The sequence below is a fragment of the Callorhinus ursinus genome, unplaced genomic scaffold, assembly GCF_003265705.2.
Source record: "Callorhinus ursinus isolate GAN/ISIS: 27379988/994484 unplaced genomic scaffold, GSC_fseal_2.0 scaffold7, whole genome shotgun sequence".
Taxonomy (NCBI): domain Eukaryota; kingdom Metazoa; phylum Chordata; class Mammalia; order Carnivora; family Otariidae; genus Callorhinus; species Callorhinus ursinus.
Genome location: NW_027397069.1, coordinates 70,319,972 through 70,343,002, shown reverse-complemented (window position 1 = coordinate 70,343,002; position 23,031 = coordinate 70,319,972). Strand labels below are relative to the sequence as shown.

The window sequence follows — 23,031 nt, the reverse complement described above, 5'->3', positions numbered from 1 at the left end:
ATTTACAGATGAGGAATGAAGGCCAACAAGTTACCTAAGAAGCCCATGGTGACTTTGCTTATAAATGGGTGAAATCAGGGTTCACTCCCAGGAAGCTTAACTCCAAAATTCTGCTTTTACCATAATTTACATATTGCCTCCAATTAATTGAAAGATGGGAAAATTATAATCTTGTAAAAAAATATATTAAGAACAAAAAGTAATTACAGAAAAATAACAATCAGAAGTCTTCCTCCTGTCAGGTACCACACAACCATGGGAGTTCGTTGGGTTCTTCCAGCTGTCCTGTGGTATAACTGACAAATAACTGTGGGAGTTTTTAAAAACAATTTCTACTTGTAACCACGCCACTGTCATTTAGAAGGTAACCAACCGTCTGTTGGTAACCTGGCATCATTTCTGCCCCTTTGTAGTGTATGGCAGGGACTAAAGGCCTGAGGGTACATGGGTTAGGCAGGTGGAAAATTTTACAGCAGCTCCAGAAGCTTCCCCAAGGGTCATCTGCCTTAGGGAAGCAGGAGCATGGCCACATGTAGCAGGTCTCCAAGCTCCTGTGACTCCCTGAAAGCTAAGTGAAAACTTGAGAGCTAACTGAAGCTTTCCCTACCTGCCTCTTCCTAAGCACATTAATAACCTGTATTAGGTTGCAACCCAGGATGCATTATCAATATTTTTAACAAATCCTACTTTTGAAGCTCCATATAGGTATCATATTAACTACAGCCTGTGGCTGAATTCAGCACTTCCGGCTTTGCTCACCCTCTCCCTAGATCCACCTTCTTCAAAGTTCCTGTCACGTACCCAGTCCCTGAAGGGGCCCTCACCTGCCCAAGCTCTTCATTAAGATTGGATGTTCTGGCCATGGCATAGACATTATTTCCTTTATAATGCATATCTTCATCCTGCAAGACATGAACAAAATAGCCGAGACACACAGTCAGAACTAGGCTCAAAATTTCTTCAGGTCGACTGTACCGCCACTGGTCTTCTGACATGGCTGACATGAGAAAGAATTCAAAATGGCGAGTCTAGAATACTTGGAGAGTCTCGGGTGCTAGTGTCTCACATACGTTGGCAGAGCTGATTCAGGAGAGGCAATGCTATATAGAAACAAATGTCAGTGTATCGTTGGTTTGGTACTGGAAGACTTGGCTTCCAAATCCCAGCTCTGCCTCAGGCTCTCACTCTGTGGGATCCTGAAGGTGCTTTGCAGCTACTACATCTATAAAATGGGAGCAATAACACGGATCTCCCAGCATTCCTATGAAAATTATGGGAATACATTTAAAAGCACTCTGTCTCATTTTGTGGTTGTTAAAAATAACAGTACCCTTCGGGGCGCCTGGGTGGCTCAGTTGGTTAAGCGACTGCCTTCGGCTCAGGTCATGATCCTGGAGTCCTGGGATCGAGTCCCGCATTGGGCTCCCTGCTCGGCGGGGAGTCTGCTTCTCCCTCTGACCCTTTTCCCTCTCATGCTCTCTCTCTCTCTCTCTCTCTGAAATAAACAAATAAATCTTTAAAAAAAAAAAAATAACAGTACCCTTCAAGTGGTGGTAATTTATTGGCATAGGGAGATCATTTTAATGAGATATCTAGCAAAAATCTTACTTCCAGGAAAAATCTTTTAAAACAGAACTGAAAATTGCAACCATACATTCAAGTCGGAAAATTCATTCAGTCACATGTTATTAAGTATTTACTTAAGTGAATGCATGGCTTTCACTTAAGATATCTTTTCCTTAATGTGAAATGATTCTGAAATAGCTGTTTCTGTCACTCTTGCCAAGATATGTAAATCTATTATAAGTCTACTGGACTCCTCTCGAGGATCTTATATTTTTTTCTTAAGTTTTATTTATTTATTTATTTGACAGAGAGAGACAAAGCGAGAGAGGGAACACAAGCAGGGGGAGTGGGAGAGGGAGAAGCAGGCTTCCCGCTGAATGGGTTCTCTCTTAATGGGCTATCTCTTCACAGTTGCTACTAAGCCACTAACTCTTAAATCTTCCCTTTCAGTTAGAATAAACATATGAAACAATGGTGTCCTCAAGAGTGACACAGAGAGGCCCAGGCATGTTGGAGTCAGGCTGACACCAATGTTTGGCTTTCCTGTCAGAAGCACAACTGGCCCACGTACTAGCCCCATGGTGAGAACTGCTATGCTGATTTTCAAAACCAAAGCCACAGATCAAGAGAGAACTGTTTTTTAAACATTCTGATTTCAATACTCACCCAGTTTATAAACATGGCCTGCACACATTTCACAATTTCCAGAGTGACCAGCAGGCTAATGGGGATGAGATTGTGGTACAGGATGATGAACACCAATAAGTCAAACCCTAAACTGTGGGAGCTGTAATCTGCGGAAGAAGAGCAGAGGAATCATGTCACAGCTTCAGGCAATAGCTTTCTTCATCTTTGTTTGCATTATTACTTTTTACAATTGTGAACATTTCTGCATGAAACTTCTTAAAAGTATAACGAAAATGGACACATCAAAATGGTTTTTAAAGAATCAGTGAAGCACCAACCGTGTAATAGGGTGGATGGCAAGTATCAAAGTACAAGATCTAGCAAGAGATAGACCCTGGCCTCAGGGAGCTTTGGATGCAGCTTGAGAAGGGAAGATGAGTCAGGAAGCACGGCGTGATGAATTCCGTGCTAGCACTGACCACGGAGAGTCCCAACAACAGCACAAAGTGGAGGGCCCAGAAAGAGGGTGCAGCAAAGTTTGAAGAAGGGAGTTTGTTAAATGGAGAAGATGAGGGGAAGAGAATGGGGATGACATCTTATTTAGCAGGAACTACATGGCTTGAAGACAAATAATGAATGATTTTTAAAATTCAGGGGAAGAAGGAAAGTGAAACCAAAAGGAAAAGAAAAGAAAATGAATATACTTTGTAAAACCTAGTGATATCCTCCTTTTTATTTTTTTTAAGATTTTATTTATTTATTTGACAGAGAGACACAGCAAGAGAGGGAACACAAGCAGGGGGAGTGGGAGAGGGAGAAGCAGGCTCCCTGCTGAGCAGGGAACCCTATGCGGGACTCGATCCCAGGGCCCTGGGATCATGACCCGAGCCAAAGGCAGCCACTTAACCGACTGAGCCACCCAGGCGCCCCTGATAGCCTCCTTTTTAAAGAGATGGATACATTTGAGAGAGTAATTTTCCAATAAAAATTCAATCTAATTTCACAGAAATGCCCTGAAAAATATCTAGAAGGTATTCAGGGGATATATACATGCTGCTTTATACATGTCTTTCTCAAAACTTACATCTCAACCTTAAATATTAAATTTATATGTTGAGTTATGGGAGGTGGGGTTATAACTGAAAAGAACTAAACACAAATTGATTTGTAAAGTGTAATTAAACACAAATATGTATATATAAATTCAAAATTAAATAATAATTTTAAGTTAAAACTTTATATTCATTTTTCCTAAAAAGGGAGCACACTTGTAATTTAGAACAGTAGTTAAATCTAGATTTCTAAATTCCATCAATTTAAAAGTCATGTTTGGGGCGCCTGGTGGCTCAGTCGGTCAAGCAGCTGCCTTCAGCTCAGGTTGTGGCCCCGGGGTCCTGGGATCAAGCCCCGCATTGGGCTCCCTGCTTGGTGGGAAGCCTGCTTCTCCCTCTCCCTCTGCCTGCCACTCTGCCTACTTGTGCTCTCTATCTCTCTGTCAAATAAACAAACAAAGCCTTTAAAAAAATAAAAAAATAAAAACAAAAGTCAAGTTTAATTCGCTATCATATCTATTCAAACTCTTATCACCATTGAGTTTATGAACTTCCCCTTATTTGCCATATTTATACTTTTATATTTACTGTACTACTTTGTGGTCATAAATTATTCTTTTAGGAATACTAGAGGCAGATATTATTATGACCATTTGATGGACAGAGAAGTGGAGACAAGATCAAGTGCTTTGATATATTTATTAATTATTAAAAATACAGTTACACTTTAATTACCCAATACCTTTTTCTTCTTTTGGACTAGAATATCCTGGTAGAGTGGTGTAGTAGTCTAGAGCCAATTATGGATTCTCATTCCAAATAAGCCACTAAGTTCCTCTGTGCTTTTTGGGAAATATACAGAATCTGTTTCACTTTCATAAAACAAGGGGCTGGACTAGAAAACTATATAGTTCTGTTTCTAAATATAAAATTATTTCTTTTAGCCAAAAAATTACTGAGTTCCTATTATGAAAAGGCACTGTTCTTGGAGTTAAAGATACAGTGATTCCCCAAAATTCACAATTTTCAAAAATTCACAGTCTAGCTGGGGGGAGGGACAAACAATAATTGTAAAACATGGAAATGGAATGATGTCTATTCAGGATTGCATTATAGAAGCCAAGAGGGCTCCTCATTAAATGAAAAGAGGAAGATAAGATATAGGAAATGCTACCGGAGAAGGTAATACCTCATCTTGGACCGAAATGAGAAGTGACAGGTATCCAGTCAAGAAGGGACCAGAGATGCATTTGAAGCAGAAGAAAGGAGCACAAGATGAAAGGCCTGGGGATGCTGAAGCAACTGGTGGATGGAAGGATCATGAAATAGAACAAAAGTCAACCTTCTGTGAATAGAGACCAAGTGCTCAGGAAGAAGTGGTGAGGTATCAGGTGATGGAGATAGGACCAGATTATAAAAGTCCTGATATACCATGCTAAAGGAGATTTATCTTGACCCTGTAGGCCAGGAGTCTACAGCCAGAGGGTAAATATTTTAGGTTTTGTAGGACATAGTCTCTGTTTCAATTACTCAACTCTGCTATTGTAGCACTGAAATAAATCACAGATAATACATAAATAAATAAGTATGGCTGTGCTCCGATAAAACTTTATTTACAAAAACAAGCAGTGGGCCATCAGGCAGTAGTCTACATGCCAGTATAAACAACAGGATACACTGAAGCGACTGCATGTATTCCTATTTTTTATCTGCATCTCTCTGGAAACTGTATGAAGAATGAATTCGAGTAGAACTTGACTGAGGGCTGGGCAACCAGTTGGAAAACTGTGACAGTTGTCCAGGGATGAAAAAGAGAGTACACACAGAGAAAATACTGAAAAGGTTGAATGAATAAGACTTTGGGACTGATTGGATGAGGAAGGCCATAGGGGTAGGAGTCGGGAAAAGAGGAGGAAGCTGAGAAGGAGGACTAAGAGTGACCTTTATGTTTCTAGCTTGGATGATGGTGGGATGGAGTACCTACAATTTACATGGAGAATACTGAAAAAAGACAATGGTTTGGGGAAAAAAGATGCATTTAATTTTGTACGTGCTGAATTAAGAAGTCAAGCAGAGAAAGTCAATTATCGTATGGTTTCACTTATTTGTGGAACATAAGGAATAGCTTGGAGGACATCAGGAGAAGGAAGGGAAAAATGAAGGGGTGAAATCAGAGGGAGAGACGAACCATGAGAGACTATGGACTCCGGGAAACAAACTGAGGGTTCTAGAGGGGAGGGGAGGTGGGGGGATGGGTTAGCCTGGTGATGGGTATCAAGGAGGGCACGTACTGCATGGAGCACTGGGTGTTATACACAAACAATGAATCATGGAACACTACATCAAAAACTAATGATGTACTGTATGGTGACTAACATAACCTAATAAAATTAAATTAAATTGAAAAAAAAAAAGAAGTCTACATGATACCTGCAAAGCAATGTCCAGACAACAATGAGTTAATAATTCAGAGAGTGATCTGAGCTTGAGGCAAACAGGTAGAAGACATCAACTGATGGATGACAGGTGAAATTATTAGAGCAAGTGAGCTCTCTTAGAAGGATTTTCTTGGACAAGGTAATCCCTAAGAAGCCAGTGAAGGCCCTTCTGCAGGAAAACAACATGCACATATACATATATGAATGAAGTTCTCACAAAATTTTTAGGATTTATGGACTCAAGTTGAGACATTCCTGGTGAACCTAGGGTCCTGAAAAATACCAGCCTTTAAAAGGTGGATCAAAGTTTCTATGAATCAAATAGGGAAGAGATGGTTTAAAAAAATATCAGAAGAGGGTGGCAGGGGTCCAGTTAGATCCCACTTAAAAAAATGACCACTGGGTTTGGCAATTAGGAATTGATCCTTCCCTTGAGCCACAATTCCAGTGGACTGGTTGAAGTGGACAGCAGATGGAAATGGACCCAAGAGTGACCAGGATGCAAGAAAATAGAAACAATGAGGGTTGTCTCTTCTTTCAAGAAATCTGATCAAGAAGGAAAGAACAGGTCATTTGTAGGGTATGTAGAACTTGACACATTTTATCCGCAACAAAATATCAGTGACTTCTGTAAGAATTTATGTCTGTTTCAAAATATAATATTCACAGCCCCTGGCTCGGACAAATTAAACAAGCACATTTAAATTGAGATTACTTTTTTGAAATCATTGAAAATCTAAAAGCTTGAGATAAAAACTGGATAGGTATATCTAGAAATCCAGATTGCGTGAGAATGAATCTTTGATTTTTTTTTATCCAATCTACAAAGTCTTTATCTTAGCTTCTTTATTTTTAAGATGCTCCCAGACAGATCCTCTCAAAGGAAGTTAGAAAAATTTTTAAAATCCTTAGCTGATAGATGAGAAAAGGCAGAAGGATGTATGACAGCTAATTCTGAAAACATGGAAAGACATAAGCCAAAAAAAAAAAAAAAAAAAGACTGAACTTTTAATGCCAAGGATAGTTTACCTTTAAATCTTTTACTGACCTTCTGGTCAATTTAACCACTGAATCCCCTTCGGGGGGCCCCTTGTCATCATTTTCTTGGCATCATTCATTGTCCACAGAGCACTGTACTAACCCAGTGAGGTGGGTATTATCGCCATTTTCAAATGAGGGAAGAAGTAGTAAAAAGAGAAGCCCAGACAAGTAAAAAGCCTTGTCCAACTTCTCCCGGTGACTAGGTGGTAGAGGCAGAGATGTGGGCCTTATCTGTCTGGCTCACAGTCTCATTCCTCTGCCTTGACTCCTCCCTCTCCTTTTTTCTGGAATGCCAAGATTATGCGGAACTGGCAGAACAATCTTAAGAAGGAAACATTGTTTCTAAACTCATTAACCCTCAGGGTTACAGCATTACAGCTCCCAAAATGGTAGCTTCTTACCACCCTTGGACACTTACCCTTTGTCCCGATGTACCAAATGCCTTTTCCGTACCAGTCATTCCAGAGTATGGCTCCCAAACAGCTCACCAAGGACATGGCCAGGAGCAGCAGGAACAATACCAGGATCTGCACATTGGTCACCTTCTCAACATTTGATCTCTTGAGAGGCAATTTGATAGAATTCTGCATAATAGCACATGCACACACACCAAAAAGAATGAAAACCAATCAAAGGAATTTTAATTCATGAATACAAAAAAATCCAATGTGGTAAATCAGTCTAGGTGATCTTCTGTACAGAACCCCCCAATAAAAAACCGTACTAATTTGTTGGTTTTACTATTTATAGTTATTGAATTACTTCTGGTTTAAAAACCATAGGAAGATACCTTTCATCTGAGTCTGTTGGGAAAATATTCGAGATTTTACCAGTACAATAATTGTTCTGACACATGCATATTTTAGGGAAACCAAAGCTCTGGGTTAGGGATACAGTGAGAGTTTCAAATAATAATTTTCTATTAGCATTTCAGAATTGCCCATAAATTTCTGATAATTGTCTGCTGAGGTCTACTGAAATATTGGCAAATATGTGTGTATTTAATTTTTTAATATATAACATATATAATTGGCAAGCATAGAGATATATACAGATATAGGTAGATATAGATATTTAACTTTTCAATCACACTTTGACAGATTAAGTTTACCATTTCTACATTTTTTTAAATGTAGAAGCATAAATTCTTGAAGTCTACAAGTTATGAAAATATGAGTTAGTACTCTAAATTACTCAACTTTTTTACAAAGCATATGAATAAGATTTTTTAAAATCTAGGTTTAACTGCATTAAGCCTAGTATTAGAGAACATCTGTGTGTGCACATAATTTATATATATACATATATATAAATATATATATACTTATGTATAATATCTCCAAAGCAATCACATCATTCCTTCTCTTTTGTTAACCTGTATAAGTAATGTCTTCAAATGTTATACAATATAAAACAGTTTTCAGCTAAGGGTGTTGTACTTAAAATCTTTCAATAAGGAAATACTGACATTTACTAGTTCTTTCTTTTCTGAAGTCATGAAAAAGCACTCTTTCAGATTTCTGTTCTTTTTTCTTTAATCTTTTAATTTTTTATTGTTATGTTAATCACCATATATTACATCATTTGTTTTGGTGTAGTGTTCCATGATTCATTGTTTGTGCATAACACCCAGTGCTCCATGCAGAATGTGCCCTCTTTAACACCCATCAACAGGCTAACCCATCCCCCCACCCCCCTCCCCTCTAGAACCCTCAGTTTGTTTTTCAGAGTCCATCATCTCTCCTGGTTCGTCTCCCCCTCTGACTTACTCCCCTTCATTCTTCCTCTCCTGGAGATTTCTGTTATTCTTAAATGACACAATCAACATGTATAATCAACTTGTGCAGTGATTTACATCCACAAAATATCATAAAGAAGGATGCACTTTCCAATGAGCTGCAGCACAGACAAGCCATACTGGGGGGTAATGGAGTGGGCTTTTTCCATTAACAGTAGACAGTGAAATCTGAGATGCAGTGTTGTATTACCAGGTGGACAATTAAGTAAGCCAGCACGATCATTTGAAGTGTACTGTTTGAGGGTGGAGCCGTTTACAACTGAATCATGGGTCATGATTTTGTGTGTTCTACATTGCCCTTGGTTCCCTGTCCAAATACAAACTTCTATTTGGGGATAGGCTGTGTTTATATCGCTGTCTTAGTCTGGGGTTTCTAGTATACAGAGTGTAAGGAAATCTTACCCATTAATGTGTTATTGCAGGGTACAATCCCAGGGCAGGAAGAATGAGAGGTAAAAGAAAAGTGAGACAAGAACTTGGGAAGCAAACACAGGGGGATGTCACAGACCAGTAATAGCTTTGCAAGAAAATGTACCCAGGTCTTCAGTCGTACAGCCTCCAACTTTCCTCAGACTAGTCTGTCACCATTCCATGCATTCTCTCTCTGCTCTCAGTCACACTGAGTTGCACTGCCCAATAGGGCACATGCCAATTCTTGGCCTAGCGCTGTCCCACCTGCCTCCCTTTCTTTCTGAACCTCCCCAAACCCTTGACACTCCCATGTATTCCACTCAGCCTTCAGGTCTTGCTTTACATGCTACTTCCCCACAACAGCCTCAGCATCAGGTTGGATGGAGCGCCTCTGCAGACATGGAGCATCCTATACTTACCCCTCCTGAGTGACCTCTTGCTATTTTGTTACCTTGACTGTCTTCCTTCACACACTGCAAGTAACTCAAGGACAGGCAACAGGCCTACTACACCCCAAGGTCTTAGCACAGTGTCTGGCATTACATAAGTACTAAAGAGATATTTGTAGAAGGAATAGTCAAAGCCAAATGTTGTATTTTAGCAGATGGTATAATGGGTAGACTTACTGTTAAGTTACTTCTCATGAATAATAAACATGCAAAAATTCCTACTCCAAAACAAAGACGGCGATTGATTTTCAGGCATACATTTTAGTGATTCAGCACTTCTACACAACAGCTGGTGCTCATCACAACACTTAATCCCTATCACCTATTCAACCCATCCCCCCAACCAGCTCTCCCCAACTGGAATTTAAATAAAAACTTTCAAAAAATATACTGCCTTTTGTTTCAACAATTTCAATGCTAGAGCTTTATCTCTGTGAAAAAAATAAGCAACTATCCATGTTCACTGCAGCAATATTTATAATAGTTTCTCTCCCCTAGACTCTCTAATGTAACTACGTCATTTCCACATGTTAAAGATTTATTTATTTATTTAAGACAGAGCAAGCACACAAGTGGGAGGAAGGATAGAGGGAGAGAGAGAGAACCTCAAGCAGACTCTGCCTTAAGCGTGGAGCCCGGTATAGGGCTCAATCCCACCACGTCCCCGAGATCATAACCTGAGCCGAAATCAAGAGTCCAATGCTCAACCAACTGAGCCACCCGGGCACCCCTCCATATGTTAATATAGAATGTAATTTCAAGTCTTAAATAGCAATTCATATAATAGTCTGTACAGATTGATACCATTTTTGCCAACACAAAATGTTTTCTGCACGTTTATATGTATGTCTGTACACGTATTATTAAATATTTGTTCATTATAGAATTTAAAAAAAGAAAGAAAGATGACTGAGAGGAATGGTACATGAGAGTAAGAATTTACATAGAATTTCTGATGTCATTTGGCCAAAATAATTTTACCATAAATGGGAGCCATATAGACTAAAATGAAATATGGACCTCCCTTCCAAACTTCAGGCTAATAAACAGAAATAAGCTTCCTTTAAAAAAAATATTTTATTTATTTATTTAAGAGAGAGAGCAGGAGCAGGAGGAGGGGCAGAAGGAGGAGGAGAAGCAGACTTCCCGCTGAGCAGCGAGCCCAGTGTGGGACTTGATCCCAGGACTCTGGGATCATGACCTGAGCCAAAGGCAGACACTTAACCAACTGAGCCACCCAGGTGCCCCCAGAAATAAGCTTCCTAAATTCAAGAGATAAATACTAAATCCCTCACCTCCTAAAAGAAGAAAAAACTAGAGGCAATACTATCTGTCATCACAAATTATTTTACCTGCATGAATTTGGTTTCAAATCCAGTGTAAACAACTATGCCAAGGATCCACTGAGTATTTTTAAGTTGTGTGCCTCTTAGCAAGATCTGATCAGGCCCAATTGGAACAGGGCTAAAAATAAAGGAGAGCATTTATAAATTAACCAAAAAGTTTTTTCTTTTCTTTTCACAACGTAAAGCAAGCCTAAGCTTTCACCTTATATATATTTCCTTTTGTCAAGTTCAACACTGGGGGGAAATAGCAATAAAAACAAATGTGTCTTCATAGAAAGTACCTCCTTCTAAATGAGCATGGAAAAACAATGTTTTATCATCCATTTCTCACTAACCCCAAAAAGTATGTTGACTAAAATTTTGGAGAGAAAATATCTCTGATACCTAGGGTGACTATAAATCTTATTGTCAAGAAAGATTAGGTGGAGGAATAAATACCTGTGTGCCAATTTGGTAATCTATAGAAAAGATTACATGTGGTCATTCAGAGTATATAAAGCAAGATCAGTCTGCCATATTTACTTGTCCCCTCCAGCACAGCCCAACTCACCATATAAAAGATGTTTTTGTGAAAGTCTAAAGTAGAAGCTAAGTAGAAATGGAGTAGAAATTAGGAAAAATCCTTCATCGTTATCAAACTAAATCCTTAGTGGCTTCTCTCCCTGGATGACTTTCAAAACCTTGTTCTTTCCACTAATTTACCCTAAGGGATGTGCTAAGTGCTTGTCTGCAATGGGAACTTGGACCTGACTTCTCTAGTCCTTCCATTTGCAAGTAAACTGATTAAGAAAATGTCATACACTTTCCTCCTATACTTAAGAATTTCTTTTTTTAAAAACAATATATTGATGCCTCAGGTATTTCAAAATCAAGTAAAAAATGAAAAAGTATAAAGGTTTAAAATGTTATCAACCAAGAGAATAAAAACTGCCATTTTTTAAAGTTCCATTAAGAAAAAAAAAGGTTTGAGAAGTGAAAGATGATACCTTTTACCATTTAGATACAAGGTTCCAATGAAGGTATTGAAATGACGATTAGGTCCTTCACATTCTATTTTTCCTGATAGGCTTGACAATTGTTTTTCTGTTTGCATTTCAGCTGTTTCTAACAAAGCCTGTAAAATAAAGACAAAGTTAAAAAATATGAAAATTAAATTTTAATAGCAAAGTTCAATGTCTCTAGTAGTTAATAAAAGAAAATTATGAAAATCAGGGTCTAAAAATGTACTGCACTTATCAGGTAACAAATAATGCACATGAAACTTTAACATAAACTTTGTTAGAAAACTTTGCCAGGACAGCATTTGGCAAATAATTTTAATAAGGTTGAAAGATATAGGAAAGTTAAGTTTTCATCATCTCGATATGAAAATAGTGTTTTTGAAAGTGTAGTCACTATAACCAAACATCATGTCATGTTTGATACATTTACAGATGTAGCTGATGATGCTGAACTCTGGCCCACATTTAGAGTAGCAAGGATCTAGAATAGTGATTCCATGCATCACCTGATTTGCATGCATCAGATTCACCTGGAAGTCTTTAAATACAGACTGCTGAGATGTACCCTGAGGGGTTTTTTTTGTTTTTTGTTTTTTGTTTTCAGTAGGTCTGGGGTGGGTCACTAGAATTTGTATTTCCAAAAGAATGGTGATGGTGCTGGTCCAGGGATCACACTTGGAGAAACATTGATCTAGAGAATGGCTCATTGTGATAAGATGATCTCAACTTTCCAGAGAGAAAAAGCGGATCATCTTCAGGAGAACAAGAATCAAATTGTCAGGGCACCTGGTTGGCTCAGTTGGTTAAGCAACTGCCTTCGGCTCAGGTCATGATCCTGGAGTCCCAGGATCCAGTCCCACATGTGGCTCCCTGCTCAGCAGGGAGTCTGCTTCTCCCTCTGACCTTCCCCCATCTCGTGCTCTCTCTCTCTCTCTCATTCTCTCTCTCTCAAATAAATAAATAAAATCTTTTAAAAAAAAAGAATCAAATTGTCATCAGTCTTTTTAACAATACAAGATATAGGAAGACAGTGAATTTTTATTTTTAGTTATCTAAATAGAAGACCTTTAAATTTAGACCTTTAAATTTCCCAAATATCAAACAAATGTGAAAGTTTAACGCAAATATTTTCAGGCATGCAAACGATGTCTTGGAAGTTTTGACACTCAGAAACCTACATCGAAACAGTTTGGGATGAACTTCTGTTAATCAAAAGATGCCTTAAATAAAGTGTAAGACCAAGTTACCAACTGGGTAAATGGCTTCTAGACATTTATAATACATATAACTGACAAATAATTAGTAAGAAAAATATGTAAAGAAATCCTATAAACCAATAAAAATATAAATATCCCAATAGAAAAATGAACAAACAACATGAACAAATATTTTCCCAAAAAAGAAAATATGTATTACCAGTACGCTCAAAAACAGATGCTCAAGAGTGATATATTAATGAATTAAAAAAGAAAAAGCATTATCCTATCAATAGAGGCAGAAAAAATAGTAAAGAGCTTAACATGCATTCTAGAAAAAAAAATTCTTAGCAAGACTTCACAAATTTGATAAAAGCAAACAAAAAGCAACTATCCACACTTTACTATAAAATGTTAAAGCATTTCCATGTTAGTCAGGATCAAGAAGAGACTAGGTTCTATCATCAAATTTATTTGCAACTGCTCAGGAGTTTCTGGGTAATACCATAAGACTGGGGAAAAAAGAAATTAAGTATGATTACTGAAAAGTAAGCACCAGAAATGAACCAACTTTATAGAAAGAATTTGTTACCGCAAAAATCCTATCTGCTTGACTTAAAAATCATAAAAATGTGTAAGAGAGTTTAGTAAGGTATCTGGATTTAAGATCAATAAACAAAAATAAGTATAGATGTATCACAGTTAAACATTCAACCACTAGAGGATAGCTGGCTATTGCTAATGAAGCTGCTATAAATATTTGCATAAAGTTTGTCTGTCCTGTGAACATAGGTTTTCATCTCTCTGGGATAGTACAATTACTGGGTCATATAATATTTGCATGTTTAATTTTATACAAAACCACCAAAATGTTTTCCCAAGTGGCTGTATCATTTTATATTCCCATTCAGTGTGTTTGATTGATCCAGTTTCTCCACATCCTTACCTGCATTTGGTGTTGGAACTATTTTTAATTTTGGCCATTCTGATAGGTATGTAGTAACATTTCACTTTGATTTTAATTTGCATTTCCCTAATGGTTAATGATGTAGAAAATATCTTCATGTGCTTATTTGCCATTTTTATATCCTGTTCTATGAAATGTCTCTTTTTGCCCATGTTCTAATTGAATTGTTTGGTTTGGCTATTTTTTTTTTGTAGAGTTTTGAGAGTTCTTTATATATTTGAAATACCAATCCTTTGTCAGATATGTGGTTTGCGAATATTTTCTCCCAGTTTTCAGCTTGTCTTTTCATCTTCTTCAAAAGCAAAAGCTTTTCATTTTGATGAGGTCCAATTTATCAATTTTTCCTTTTCTGGATCACATTTTTAGTATTGACTCTGAAAATCTTGGCCTACTCTAAATTCTGAAGATTTTTTTCCAATTTTTTTTCCTAAAAGTTTTATAGTTTTACATTTAAGTTATGATAAATTATTAGTTAACTTTTGTATAAAGTATGAGACTTAGGTCAAGGGTTTTTTAATTTGTTTTTTTGCTATGAACATACAATTGCTCCAGCACCATTTGTTGAAAAGTTTATCTTTTCTCCAATGAATTGTTTTTGCTCCTTTGACGAAGTCATTTGGGCCTATCTGTGTAGATCTATTTCTGGGTTTTCTATTCTGCTGCATTGAGCTGTGTGCCTGTCCCTTACCAAAACTACATACTCTTGATTAATGTAGTTAAAAAATGACTTGAAATCAGGTAGATTGATTCCTTCCATTTTATGCTGCTTTTTCAAAATTGTTTTAGCTATTATAGTTTCTTTGCCTTTCTGCACATATTTTAGGATAAGCTCATCTATCTCTACAAAAGACCTTGCTGGTATTTTCACAGGAGTCACATTAAACCTGTATGTCAATTTGGGGAGAATTAACATCCTTACTGTATTGAGTCTTCCAATCCATGAACACTGTTTTTCTCTCCATTTATCTAGATCTTTTTTAATTTCTTTCATCAACATTATAATGAAATTTTCAGCATACAGATCCTGTCTATCTTGTTAGATTTACACCTAATTCATATTTTTTAAAGATTTATTTATTTGAGAGAGAGAGAGAGAGAGAAAGTGTAGGGGCAGAGAGAGACAGAGTCTCAAACAGACTCTGCACCAAGTGCAGAACCCTATGCAGGGTTTGATCTCAAAACCCCAAGATCATGACCTGAGCTGAAACCAAGAGTCAGATGCTTAATCAACTGCACCACCCAGGTGCCCTCTAATTCACATTTTGAGCACTTATAAATGAGACTGTATTTTTTTTAAAGATTTTATGTGCAGGGGCAGGAGAGGGGGAGGAGCAGAGGGAGAGGGAGAAGCAGAATCCCTGCTGAGCAGGAAGCCTGATGTGGGGCTCAATCCCAGGATCATGACCTGAGCTGAAGGCAGAAACTTAACCGACCGAGCCACCCAGGTGCCCCGATACTGTATTTTTAATTTCAGGGTCCACACATTTATTGCTACTATACAGAAATAAAAGTGCTTTTGTAGGGGCACCTGGGTGGCTCAGTCATTAAGCATCTGCCTTCAGCTCAGGTGGTGATCCTGGGGTCCTGGGATCAAGCCCCGCATCAGGTTCCCTACTCAGTGGGAAGCCTGCTTCTCCCTCTGCCACTTCCCCTGCTTGTGTTCCCTCTCTCGCTGTCTCTCTCTGTCAAATAAGTAAATAAAATCTTTTAAAAAAAAAGTGGTTTTGTGTATTTATCTGGTATCCTATATCCTTGCTTAAAACACATTATTTCATTTTATTTTAGATTCCTTGGGAATCTAGGTAGACAACTTTTCTATGTAAACAACTATGTCAAAATCAAATAGAGAGTCTTATTACTTCCCTTCCAATCTGTATGTCTTGTTTTCCTCTCATTGTATTTTTTAACTCTTCCAGTGCTATGTGAACAAGAATAGTGAGAGCAGATATCCTTGCCCGTTTCCTGTCTCAGAGGAATGCATTTAGTCTTTACCACTTATATTTCACCACATATATTTTAATATTAGCTCTAAGTTTTTTTGTAGATGTTCTTTACCAAGTTGAGAATGTTCCCCTCTATTTCTACATTTCTCTAAGTTTTTGTCATGAATCGACACTGAATTTTGTCAGATGTTTTCCTGCATTTATTAATATTATGTGATTTTTCTTCTTTAGCCTAAAATAGTGGATTACATGGATAGATTTTTCAATTATTAAACAAGCCTTGAGTACATGGAATAAACCTTTATAATTCTTTTCATATATTGCTGAATTCCACTTATTAATACTTTTAAAGAATTCGGGTGTCTATACCCATGAGGAATATTGGACTGTTTGGTTTTGTTTTTTCCACTGTCTCTGTCTGGCTTGGGTATCAGGGTAATAACAGCTTTGTCAGGAAGTAGTCCCTCTCTTCTGTTTTCTGGAGGAGACTGTGTATAATTGATGTTAATTTTTCTTTGTGTGTTTGTTAGAAATCTCCAGTGAAACCACCTGGGCCTGAGATTTGAGATTTCTTTTCGGGGAGTTTTTAAATTATAAATTCAACTTCCTTAGTAGTTACTGAGCTATTCAGTTTACCTTTTTCAGGTGTTTGTAGGTTTTTCTGTTATCTTTGTCACTGATTTCCAGCTTTATTCCACCGTGGTTGGAGAACACATTCTCCATGGTTTCAATTCTTCTAATTTTATGAGGCTTGTTTTATGACACAGGTATGGTCTATCTTGGTGTGTGTTCCTTGCACACTGAAGAGAACGTGTGTTTTTCTTTTGTTGGGTATTGTTGAATGTTGTATAACTATCAAACAGATCCTGTTGATTAATGGCATATAGTTCTGTATCTTGAAGAATTTTTGATCTAGTTGTTCTGTCAATTAACAAGAGGGGGTTGCTGAAGTCTGCAACTATAAATGTGGATTTGTCTATCTTTTAAGTTCTATCACTTTTAGCTTCACATATTGGCAGTTCTATTTTTTGATGTATACACACAGTAGCATTGCTATGTCTTATTGGCAGATTGACTCTCTTATCATTGTATAATGATAAGAAAAAAATATTCCTTTCTGTCTCTAGCAATTTCATTTGCTCTCATGTCTACTTGATATTAATATAGCCACTCCTGATTTCTTTTAATTAATCTTTACATGATATATCTTTTTCCATCTTTTTACTTTTTTTTAAAGATTTTATTTGAGAGAGAGAGAGAGTTTGAGAGAGAGAGAGCATGAGTAGGGGAGAGAGGCGGAGGGAGAGGGAGAAGCAGGCTCCCAGCTGAGCAGGGAGCCCCACGTAGGGCTGGATCCTAGACCCTGGGATCATGAACTGAGTCAAAGGCAGACGCTTAACCGACTGAGCCACCCACGTGCCATCTTTTTACTTTTAACCTGCCTATACCATTATAAGTAAAATGAGTTTTGAATAGACAGCATATAGTTGGATCATGTTTTTAATCCATTAGATATTACTTTAATCCAAAACTTAATGGCATATTAATACCATTTACATTTAATAGAATTATTGATTTTTTTTTGTTTGTCCTCTCTGGTTTTGCTTTTTGCTTTTTCCTGCTTTCCTTTGGGTTACTTGGACATTTTTTAGGATTCCATTTTGGTTTATTGATAGTGTTTTTTAGTATCTTCATTTGTATAACTATTGTAGTGGTTGCTCCAGGCATTACATTATTTATAAGCAACTTCTCACAGTTTATTTGTATCATCATTTTACAAATTTAAATATAGAAGCCTTGCTTCCTCTTATGTCTCTTTACTCTCCCCTGTTATATATCTTAAATATTTTCTCTCACACATTTAGAACCATATTAGATCATCTTATGATTTTTGCTTCAACCATCAGACGTAATTTAGGAAACTCAAAAGGAAAAAAGCTTACTGTATTTAGCCTTATTTTTGCTTATCATGTTCCTTCTTCCTTATGTTCGTTCCTTTTTTATGGTTTCCTTTCTGTTTGAAGACCTTCCTTTAGCCATTCTTTGACAGTGGGCCTTGTGACAACAACTTCTGTTATTTTTCCTTCAATTGAGAGTATTTTAATTCTCTCTTCTCTCTTGAAAAAGGCGTTTGCTGGATACATGATTCTGGACTGACAATTCTTCCCTATCAGCGTTTTAAAAATGTTATGCCATTTCTTTCTGACCTCCATGGGTTTTAACGAGAGATCTGCTATTACACAAAGGGTCTTTCCCCTAGAGGTAGGGTCCTTTTTCTCTCACTGCTTTAAAATAGTTTTTTCTTTGTTTTCAGAAGTTTTACTATAATGTGTCTTGGTATGGATTCTTTGGGTCTATCTTTTTTGGCTTGCTCAGCTTCTTAAATTTGTAGTTTATGTCTTCTGGCAAATTTGTGAAGTTTTAGCAACCGTTTCTTCTAGTAGTTTTTCAGTTCCTCTCTTCTCCTTCCAGCATCTCATGTCATGAATGTTAGATCTTTTGTTATATTCCCACAGGTGTCTGGAGCTCTGTCCATTTCCTTTTCAGCCTATTATCTCTGCTTTCAAGTTGGGAAGTTCCTATTGTTTTATTTTTCAGTTCATGGATTCTTTCCTCTGTCCCTTCTATTCTGCTGTTGAGCTCATCCCCTGAGAGTTTTTGATGCCTTAAGTACTTACTGTACTTTTAAGTTCTAAAGTTTCCATTTGGATCATGTTTACGTCTTCTATTGCTTTGCTGAGAACTTTTGTATTTTCATTTGTTTCAAGCATGTTTATAGTTGCTCAGTGAAGCTCTTTTCCTGATGGAGCCTTTAAAATCTCTGTCAGATAATTCTAACATCTCATTATCTTCATCTTAGCATTAGTTGATTGTCTTTTTTCACTGAGTTTGAGATCCTCCTGGTTTTTGGCATAATGAATCACTTTTTATTGAAATCTGGATATTTGGGGTAATATAAGATCTGGATATCACTAAACTTTCTGTGTTAGGTGCCTTCCTCTGACACTAGTCTGACAAGGGAAGCCGGTGTGGCCTCATTACTGCAAGATGGCGGACAGAGAGGCAAGTTGCACACTTGGCCTCTGTTGACAACCAAATGGAGGGGCTCCTTGTTACAGCTGGGCAGGAGTGGGAGTTCTGGCTCCCCTGTAGGCCTCCATCATTACCTCCCTGGACTGAAGGGTTGGAGTGCAGCTGTCCATGTAGTCTTCACTGACACAGCAAAAAGAGAGGAGGGCCTTATTACCATCCTTATTACAAAATGACAGTCTTGGCTTCTTGCTTGTTTTCTCTGACACCATCCTTGTTGGGGAGTTGGGTGCCTCATCACAGCTGGGTAAGGGTGGAATTCTAGGCTCCACACTCAACCTTTGCTGGTATCAGTGGGAGTGGGGCCAAATTTTTACTCTGGTGTTTGGCTGGGATGGAGTGGCCATTGTCTCAAACTTCCTGTCTTGCTGGCTGCCCCTTTCCTGGTCCTTTGACTAGAGAAAGGAGGCTTTTGTTGGGGCATTTTTTGGTTTGTGTCCATTGGTTTTTCTGGGTTTTTGACTTCTTCAGTTCCAAGTCTGGTATATATGACAAAAGGAAAACCCAGGGAACTCACTACCATGTTGTTCCCTGGGTTCCAGGGTCCCACAATCTACCTTCTTCTATCACTCTTTCAGTGTCTTCTCATATTTGTTTTCCTATATAATGACCAAACATTTTAGTTGTACTTAGCAGGAAAAATAGAAGAAAGTATGTCTACTTCATTTCCCCTGAAGAAGTCTACAATTGCATTTTTAAAAATAAGAAGGTACCACCAAACTATTACAACAATTAGTACTGGGAATAAAGGTGGGATTTGGAACGTGGAGATAAGGTTTAATAAGTTTCTGTATTACTTATATTGCTTTTATGAAGATAATATATTACTTTAATAAATTCTAAATATTTTTTTTTCATTTTCAATCAAATTAAAGTTTGCAAAAAAAGATTAGCAGACATGTAAATAGTCAAATGTAAATTCAGGGGCTTCCTTACTGAAGCAAAGTGATAAAGCAAAGACTCAATTATCTTAAAGATTGTCTTTTTTCCATTAATAGGAAGTTAATTGGAAAACTATCTCCTTCCATTCACAATCACAAGTTACTCTGAAATTCAAATGATAGTTTAAAAAGCAGTGGTATAAAAAAATTTTTTTAAATAAATAAATAAAAAGCAGTGGTATATACTCAGAGCTCCTTTATACCCCTTTAATCTAGTTATGATATTTATCATGACAGTAGTTTTATCACCAAAGCACTAACAAAAATATCCTCAAAATAATATGCACAAAGGCATGTTATCCTTTATATGACCTGAAATTTATAGGACATTTTTTTTCTTACACTAGTACTGTATCATCTAGTTCCTACTTATTTTTTTTAAAGTACCCTCTAAATAACTGGTGAGGATGAATTACTTCTATAACAGTAGTGACATACTTTTCTTCATGAAAAAAAATAATAATAACATTGTGAGCTTAGACACAAAATTAGGATTTAAAAATGTGTCTTTACCTGCCGTATTTTTAGATTTGTCTCCCCATCCAGATTAGAGGTTGCAACATAACAGGTTACTTGAGGTTCACTAAGGAAGATAAAGCAAATAACACTGAATTAATATCTCTCCAAAAATTAATTTCCCAATAATGTTAACAATGAAATGGGATCTAAATCAATAGCTGAAAGGACTGTTCAAAACTGAAAGAACTACAATTACTTTTTCAGGAGAAATTAGCAGTCTGATACTACCAGCCTAAAATTCATCTTGTAGTAGAAAACTACCCTTACAAAGCTGTGTGTTTATTCTTTAATCCCAAAAGGAGAAATGGCTGAGGGTGAATAGAAGATGTTATATAGCTCAGAACAGTGTCACAACAAGTCAAACCTAAAATTCTGTTATTTTCTAAAATGGGTCCATTGTAGTTCCCAATGGCTCAGGCTCTATGGCCTTTTTTTTTTTTAAGATTTTATTTATTTATTTATTTAAGAGAGAAAGCATGAGCTGGGGGGGTAGGGGCAGTGGGAGAGGGAGAAGCAGGCTGTCCACTGAGCAGGGAGCCCAATATGGGGCTTGATCCCAGGACCCTGGGACCATGACCTGAGTCAAAGGCAGATGCTTAACTGACTGAGCCACCTGGGTGCCCCTCTATGGCCTTTATAATGAGAATAAAATCTTCAGGATAACTCTGGACAGAGCAGAGGCTCTCAGACAAACACTATACTTGGGCTTCTCTATTTCTATCTTAACCTCACCAGTTAAGAAATCAAGACACTGAATTAATGAACATTTGCCTTGCCAGATTTTACTGCATATCAAATGCAATTTACTCATGAAAATTAATTGTTTAGGGGGAAATGCCACAAAGAATAACAAAAATTGTCATTAAAGTTTAGTCTTGATTTTAGTCTTACTCTTTTGACTGTATCTCATTTACTGAATAACAAGTTTAAAGTAAAACAATCTGTATCAATCTTGCCAGCCAAGACCATATACCCCCAAAATAAATATATATCTTCATTAAAGATGCAGTGAGATAACAAAGTCAGAATGTCCAAAAACTTTCTCTTCTATAAAACAATGAGATAAACGGAAAAAATTATGAGAATCAACTTTTTCAGAACTCTTAAAAATTAACTAAATACTTAAATCAACCCAGGGAGATTTTATTCAAGAAAAAAAAGCTGAATACTGGTTTTTAAAAAAGTGAGCTTTGTAATATTTTAACTTGCCCTACTCCCACTTCCTGCTTTTGGCTCAGTGACAGCTTTAAAAAATAATAGTCCACAATCCCAGTACTGGAGGGAGCATAAAAGAGCAAGACCTCATTCAAAGCCTTGTTCCCATAGTCATTATTTCACCTATCTCTGGAAGGTCCCACTTAAAGTGTTTGTTTTTATTTGACCTGACCCAGAGCTTACCCAGTGCTAAAATCCTGGGTAAACAGTGGTGTGGATTTGTTGAGAACATTTACAGGAAAGTGTTTGAACATTGCAGTTGTCTGAGGTGATGTATAATAGTTAGGGGAAACAATAGACTAACCAAAAGGCCTAAAAGAAAAACTTGTAACGAAAAGCAACAAACATAAATCCTGGGTGGGGTGCCTGGGTGGCTCAGTCGGTTAAGCCTCCAAATCTTGACCTCAGTTCAGGTCTTCATTTCAGGGTCATGAGTTCAAGCCCTGCATTGGGCTCCATGCTGGGCAGGGAATCTACTTTAAAAAAATTTTTTAAAATAAATCCTGAGGAGGAGAGAGAATCTGATTCCCAGAGATGCCACATTATATTCTTAAGATGTTCAATTTTCAACAAAAACCATGAGACATGAAAACCATGAGAAGCAAGTAAGTATGACCCATACACATATTAAAAAGCAATCAATAGAAAGTGTCCCTGAGCAAATCCAGACATTGACTTTACTAGACAAAGATGTAAATCAGATATGCTAAATATATGCAAATAGCTAAAGGAAACTATGTTGAAAGAAATAACATATTTGAACATATCCCATCAAATAGAGAACATCAAGAAAGAAATAGAAATGATAAAAAAGAAACCAAACAGAAATTCTGGCTTGAAAAGTATAACTGAAATGAAAAATTCATTGCTCAAATTTGAGCAGGCAGAAGAAAGACTCAAACTTGAAGACAGGTCAATTGGGATAACTCAGTCTGAGAAACAAAAATGTAAAAGAATAAAGAAAAATAAACAGAGCCTCAGAAACCTGTGGGACACGAACAAACATACCAACATACATATAATGGGAGTCCCAAAAGGAGAATTGAGAAAGGGGCAGAAAAAAATATTTAAAGAAATGATTCCCCAAAACTTCCCAAATTTGATGAAGAACGTTAATCTACACATCCAAGAAGCTCAACAAAATAAGCCTTCAAGTAAAATATTCTCAAAGAAACCACACCTAGACAATCAAACTGTTAAAAGTTAAAGCCAAAGAGAAAATCTGGAAATCAAGAGGGAAAAGTTATTCACCACTTTCAAGAAATGCTAAATAAGACTATATATCATTCCTCAGCAGAAACCTTGGAGGATCAGAGTGCCTGGGTGGCGCAGTCAGTTAAGCATCCAACTCTTGGTTTCAGCTCAGATCATGATCTCAGGGTCATGAAATCGAGCTCCACATTGGGTTTTGCACTCAGCGCAGAGTCTGCT

The 23,031-nt window shown here is 37.2% G+C and overlaps 1 protein-coding gene across 2 annotated transcripts in view; it reads right to left on the bottom strand.

Moving 5' to 3' along the window:
* Positions 1-23,031, bottom strand: part of LOC112826479 (phospholipid-transporting ATPase IB-like) — a 201,985-nt gene that overhangs the window by 143,682 nt on the left and 35,272 nt on the right. For both annotated transcript variants that reach the window (XM_025874613.2, XM_073894758.1), the window contains exons 8-13: positions 20,380-20,449; positions 11,715-11,842; positions 10,735-10,846; positions 7,143-7,308; positions 2,233-2,360; positions 825-902 (exon numbers count right to left, since the gene is read on the bottom strand). In XM_025874613.2, the coding sequence (XP_025730398.1) occupies positions 825-902; positions 2,233-2,360; positions 7,143-7,308; positions 10,735-10,846; positions 11,715-11,842; positions 20,380-20,449 (682 nt within the window). The remainder of the gene's footprint in view (positions 1-824; positions 903-2,232; positions 2,361-7,142; positions 7,309-10,734; positions 10,847-11,714; positions 11,843-20,379; positions 20,450-23,031) is intronic.